Raw genomic sequence first — 6,449 nt, 5'->3', positions numbered from 1 at the left:
GTATATGGGACTAAAATACGAAAGACCCCCAAAATTTAAAGGACTACCATAGCGTGCAAACCATTCACGACTGAGAATAAGCTAGAGTTAAAATTGCTTGCATCCGAAGCTCTATCCCTTCACTTCGGATCTCAAATAATAAGGATGAACTGCCCAAGAGGGTAGCTACATCAATTCTGTTTGCTCTCGCAGAAACTCCCCCCCCCCGCCCGCATGTTCTCATTGGGTTTCTCTTCTCTAACTTCTTCAGATGGGAACATCAAGCTCCTCCTCCTTAACACTGTCATTCTCTCGCCGCCGTCGCTGCCGCCGTCGCCGTCCGTTTCCAGCGGCGGCAGGCCGGCAGCAGCTGCGCGGCGGTTGTCTGATTCAAGGACCCATTCGAAGCTAGAGATCAGTGAGGCCGGGGAGTCTTGGAGCTCGAGAGCTTCCCGCTTTACGTTGGTGAATTTTCCTTTTCTGTATGAAAAAACAAAATATCGTCCAAAGTTCCAATTTTGTTCGTACCCATTTGCCCATTATGTTGGTTTTGAGAAAAATTCAAGATTTTGAGAAACTGGTTTTTTTTTTTTGGTTTTATTGGTGGTGATATTAATGTGTTGGTCATGTCATGTTTATTTGGGTTTTTAACTGTATTAAAACAAAATATCAGTCAACGTTTTATTTATGAAAATTTTTTTAATGATCCAAAATATGGGATCAATAGGAGGGACAAATGAGTTGTTCCCCTCCTATTGGATATTGTGGCCATCAAGTGAGGTGTCCCTCTCCTATTGGATAATGACTTGGTCATTATGATAGCCAACTCTTTATCCAGTAGGAGGGAGACACCTTATTTGTCCCCCTTATTGGTCCTATATTTTGAGTCTCTGGAGCAAAGCTCTTTATTTATTTACTAATTTTGAAAAAAAATAGTGATGTTTGAAGTTGGTGGAGACATTAATGTCGTAAGTGCTGATGCTGTTGATAAGGTTACTTCAGTCGGTTGTAGGCCGGTTGACCTTTATGATGGTCTCATAAGATGAACTATTTACTTTCCAAATATGGGGGGGGAGAGTTCGAGATTTTTTAGAAATTTGTTTTTATTGACATTTTTTTGTGGTGATATTGATATGTTGATTGTCATTTGTTTTGGGGTTTTCTCAAATTTTGTTTTTCAAACTTTGTTGATTTCACAAGTGATAGAGATTCCCTATCTTGACGTGCTCATCTGCTAACTTTAGACCCCAAAAATAGTAATCTTTAGAAAATTTTGAGTTTTATTGGGGGTAAACCATTAACGTGTTTGATAACCAACTTTTTTTTGGTCAGCTAGGCAATTTGGGTTTACCGATGCAAATAAGTGTCCTCAGCTTGCAAAATTGGCATTTGAATATCTGAAGAAGACCCATGGATGTGAGGATGACATATTTGCCTTCATCTCTCATGAAGATGAAGCTGAATTTTTGTATGTGAAGCTCATTCAAGAATTAGATAGATGCATACTTGGGTATTTCGCGTTTCATTGGGATCATGCTACTCTTTTAATTACTCGGGTAACTAACTAAAAAAATCTCAGGAAAAATGTCTTACTATATACTTTTTAATGAATCTTAAGATTGATCATGCAAATATCTTTCTTTTTGTATAGATTTTGGCTGCTGACAAAAATGATAAGCCAAAAAGAAAGCTCAAGGATTTGGTCTTGGAGGCTACAAGGTGTGCATCTATATCTATCTTGAATTAGATTGATTTTCAAATATCGGTTGGTTCTCAGATTTTTACTTTCAGCAAAATATTAATTAAAAACAGATTCTGGCTTAAATGTTGAGAATTTGTTCTCCGATGGGTTTTTGATCCATAAACAACGCGCTGAGAATACTATTGCCAATGCCAGGTTGCTAGATAAAGAATTTTTCTTTCCAAATACTAAGCAGATAAGATTGACATGGTAACCAACTATACAATTCATGCGCCATTAGCGCCTTAATGCTTGCTATAGTACAGATATTGGGCAAATTGTCATTAATTAATCCATTGATTAATGTGACTGTGAATGAAGAACTTGAATATCTATTTACTCCTTTTCTTATATATGGCCCAATTGCATTATTTGCCCTACTTTTGGTGGACTAAGATCGGATAATAGTAAATACTGTGATTTATTATTTATGTCAATGTGGAGGTCAACAACTCTATTATCACAACTTGATTTGCTCCAATGAGAATATATTCTATTTGTGCATTAAAAATCTCATATTAGGCCTAAAGTCTAGATCATTGATAAAGCAAGATAATAAAATAATTCTGACAACTTGTTACATGGGAACCACACCTTGATTTTCTAAACTTAGTTGATAAGGACATTAAACTAAGACCATACAGAAACAAACAAACAGTTCAGCCTAATGAGAACTTTCAGGTGGGTTTATTTTTTGTTTTTACCTTTTTATCATAATTTTTTTTCCCCACAAGTAGGATGTCACTCTTCTCAAGCAATGTCAGCTAGATGATCATTTTTATCCAGAACATTAAGCTACTTAGTTGTTGATCAACATGTGTAAAGACTAACCTAAGGGCTTGTTTGGATTGAGGGGAATGAGGGTGAAGGGAAGTTAGGGGAACCATTCACCTCCATTCATCTTGTTTGGGAACACTTAGGAGGTGAAGTTAATTCACCTCCATTCACCTTAGTTCACCCCCTAATAGTATAAAAATTGTTACCCCCCAAATTGGGGTGTAACCAAGGGGAAGGGAATTCCCTTCCCTTCCCTTCATTTCCCTTCCCTTCCCTTCACTCAGTTTCCCTTAACTTCCCTTCACCCCCTACGAATCCAAACAGGCCCTAAGAGTCAGTTTAGCAACCATATTTACTGAGATAAAATTTTTATCCAAATTCATAATCTTAGTTTGACAATTTTACTTGAGTGTAATCTAGTCTTAACTTAGCCTGATTCTGGCCAATAATCAGACCATAACCAATTCGAGTGGGGTGTTGGTCTGAAGTAAACAAGATTATGTGTGGTCCGAATATTCTGCGAAAGAAAAATAAAGAAGGAAAGGCAACTAAATTAAAGCTAACTCAAACAATAATCTCATACGAAATATCCAAATATTAGTCCTAAACTAGCACTAATTGAAGATAGCCAAGTTAAGTTGAACTTAAAACTTATTCTATGAAAAAAAACAAGTATATACATACTGAGACCAAGTATAACTAGGATAGCAATAATGTAGTTTAGTTTACTAATGCCAAATTTACTCTTTAACACTTCTAAAATTTCTAATTTGGGAACAGGAAACAGAGATTTGAGAGGTTAACAAGGGACTTGAAAGTTGCAAGAGTGTTCTCTACTCTTGTGGAGGAGATGAAGGCCATTGGATTAGCATCTCATGAAGAATCTCCGACCAACTCTGTAATGGTTCCAGCCGCGCACGCTGATAGGAGCCCTGTGCTCCTCCTTATGGGTGGTGGGATGGGAGCCGGCAAGAGCACGGTGCTCAAAGACTTGTTAAAAGAGTAAGAAATCCCCAAATATCTACAACATTATCAAATATCTATAACATATCTGTTATTAATATGTTGTGGTTAAATTGTAGTGCTTTCTGGTTAGAGGCCTCCGCAAATGCTGTCGTGGTTGAAGCAGATGCATTCAAGGAGACCGATATAATCTATCGAGCCCTCAGCTCCATGGGCCATCACAATGACATGCTCCAAACTGCTGAATTAGTGTGTATCACAATTTCAATCTTTATACCCCTTGTCTTATTGTTTTCTAACACTAATTGAGGTTTCATGAATTTAATTCTTAATATTCCATAATTAATGTCACCTAAAGAAATATCAACATCCAAGTCTCCATTAAGTTTTTGTGGATTCTTAAATACCATTTGATATAAATATAATATATGCAACAATTGAATCATCAAGGTAAACCACTTCCTTATTAATTACTTGTTCAGTTTTAGAAGTTAGCATCCCTTTGATGGTAAATGACTCTGTATAGTACCACTTTACGATGACTAATTAATATGGTGCCTTGGAACTAGCAAGTCTTTACGAACAGTAGAGGAAGGAATCCTCTATACGTACAATATAGTAAAATTCGTAGCATTTCCGCAACTTTATAACAATAGACATTAGGTAACATTTCAAGCCTTTCTTTCTTCTTTTTCCCCCTCACCTACACATATATATAATTTTTTTTAGTCAACTCCTTTCCTTATCAATTAAGTTGATTATTAGGTGGTAGCCAATGATATAGATTAGACCGATCTAATTCTAATGAAAAAAATGGAGTAGGAGACCTAGTTTTTATTTTCCTGCATTTTGTCTGTTTCTTAGATGATGACTGTAGGCGTCAAAAAATGCTAATAGATATCCCAAACATAGAGAAGATCACTCAAAAGGATCTCATATTATAATTTGAAAAATTCAAGGCCAGGAAAATGAACTGTCTCAGCCAAGGCGAGCATCAGGCTTTGCTGACATCTCGCCAGCGAGAACAGGCTTTGCTTGTTCTCGCCAGCGAGACAGTGTTGAAAGCGTCAAAAACTACCTTTGTAAACTGCCCTACACCGAAGTGTCGCATATAACTGCAATGCACTGGCGTAAAGCATCTGTGGTGCGAAATTCAGTGATGAAACACTGCAGCAAATATAAGCGAGTTCTGAAACGTGGGGAGGCAGTTACAGCGAGAACTGCAGGAATATTCGTTCCGAGACATATTTTATTGTCTCCCTGACGATGTGGCGAGACAGCAAATTTACTGTCTCGCTGGCGAGACAGTAAAACATTGTCTCGACCCAGCGGAACAGTAAACACTGTGCTCGCGCCAGTTAACTTCTTCGTTTGTTTAGAGTCGCTGTAGTTAGTACCCTAGAGGCTATAAATACGCCCCTAGCGGTCATTTCTGACGAGGATCGAGCATTTTGTTAGAGCATTCCAGACAGGCAGGAGAGAGAGCCAGATTTTGGTTTTTCTTGCAACGCCTTGAAATTAAGCTTGACTTTGATTTTAAGAAGAAACGACATACTCTTACTTCGATAAAGATATCGTTCACATTCTCACTTCGATAACGAAGTCATGAATCATAAGCCCCCTTCTACGATCTCGTGATTCGGGTCGGTTCACTGAACCAAGCGTTCCCGGCACAGGCAAGTCCCAGCAAAACAATAGATCGATAGATGATTTTTGTGTGTTGTTTCTCAAAGTTTGTAATTTTCGTTTTGTTGCTGTAGAAAAGAAGCTTATAAAAAGATTATTCTTTCGATTTGTTGCTAATGAAGCAAAGTTATAATGAAATTCCTCAACAGAACCAACTTTTGAACCAAACAACGCTGGCGACCACAAGTGGGAGCACAGCGGCTCGCTGCCGAGGGCCGGCCGATCCCAACAAGGATGTCGCAACGATCAAGAATCCATCGTTCAATGAAGAGATCGATATAACGAGTTACATCGATCAAAGGCAAAATTTGAGGACCAAATACTGTCGTCCTCATCGCGAAATCTTCCTCGACATCTCAGCAAATTTAGCAGAACGGATTATTCTGGAAAACTGTTCAATGTACTGCCAACTCCAACTGAGGACCGCAGCGCAAAGATTCTTGCACCTCATACGTTGCCCTAAGGAATTCTGACACCTGCAACGTAATTCTGCTCCAAGTGAACAAGATCGCGTACCGCATTACGAAAGTTCCGTTAATGATCGATTACTAGCCTCACCCGGAACCAAAAAGATAGAAAAATATGCTGACCAAAAAGAGCTCCGTCAGAAGACAGCGAGCCAAGCGACCACCACTAATCTACCTGCTAAGAACCGGGGGACAATGGCGCTAAAGAACCCATGCCCAGACAAAACCAGACGGCAAGATCCAATTTTACTATGCGCGACCATAGTAAGTCGAAGAACGCCAGAAAATGACTCAGTTGCCTCTCACAGGCAAATAATACATATTTACTCAACCCAACATTACGACGAGAAGAGAGTGGACTCTTGGTACAAAAGGGCCCGTTCAACCTTACGCGAACGGATACAAAAGGCGTAAAGGAAGCGCCGCCCAAGTATGCTCGTGGCTCTTCGTCAACAAGTCAAGGCAAAAGAACAAGAACCAGTGTACTGAAAAGCCACCGAAGAATCGTAAAGTTTGGATGCCAAAGACAGCCGCAGCATCTGTTCCGGGCCCATCTACAATGCAATCGGCAAGTAAAACCCTAGGCGTTAGGCTCCAGACATGTCCAAGTTTAGGATAACTATGGCCGGATCGCCTTCGGTTCCTCTGCGCTGAACAAATCGCAGCAAAGCCCCAGTTAAGAAGAACACCATTTCAGCTCTCTGTAAATAAACCGTATAATGTATCATATAGACAGACATGGGGTCAGCTAAACACCCTCCTGTCAGAACGTGCAAAAGTCCAAAACGAAGAGAATAACCTAGTTTCCCTACAACCCCCCCCCAACCCCTTTTTCT

At 39.4% G+C, this 6,449-nt stretch overlaps 1 protein-coding gene across 1 annotated transcript; it reads left to right on the top strand.

Moving 5' to 3' along the window:
- LOC109847800 lies at positions 214 to 4,354 on the top strand. The gene is made up of 5 exons (XM_020417040.1): positions 214 to 440; positions 1,316 to 1,535; positions 1,631 to 1,698; positions 3,278 to 3,499; positions 3,580 to 4,354. Exons 1-5 carry the CDS (start codon positions 214 to 216, stop codon positions 3,767 to 3,769), a joined length of 927 nt encoding a protein of 308 aa, XP_020272629.1. The 3' UTR covers positions 3,770 to 4,354.

The sequence above is a fragment of the Asparagus officinalis genome, chromosome 7 (assembly GCF_001876935.1).
Source record: "Asparagus officinalis chromosome 7, Aspof.V1, whole genome shotgun sequence".
In the NCBI taxonomy this organism is placed as follows: domain Eukaryota; kingdom Viridiplantae; phylum Streptophyta; class Magnoliopsida; order Asparagales; family Asparagaceae; genus Asparagus; species Asparagus officinalis.
This window is presented reverse-complemented; position numbering and strand designations above follow the sequence as displayed.

Excerpts from the sequence above, each read along its gene's own strand:
- LOC109847800 (XM_020417040.1), top strand. The coding sequence starts at position 214 with ATGTTCTCATTGGGTTTCTCTTCTCTAACTTCTTCAGATGGGAACATC. Across the intron at positions 441-1,315 it reads TCGAGAGCTTCCCGCTTTAC|GCAATTTGGGTTTACCGATG; the intron begins GTTGGTGAATTT and ends TTGGTCAGCTAG. Across the intron at positions 1,536-1,630 it reads CTACTCTTTTAATTACTCGG|ATTTTGGCTGCTGACAAAAA; the intron begins GTAACTAACTAA and ends CTTTTTGTATAG.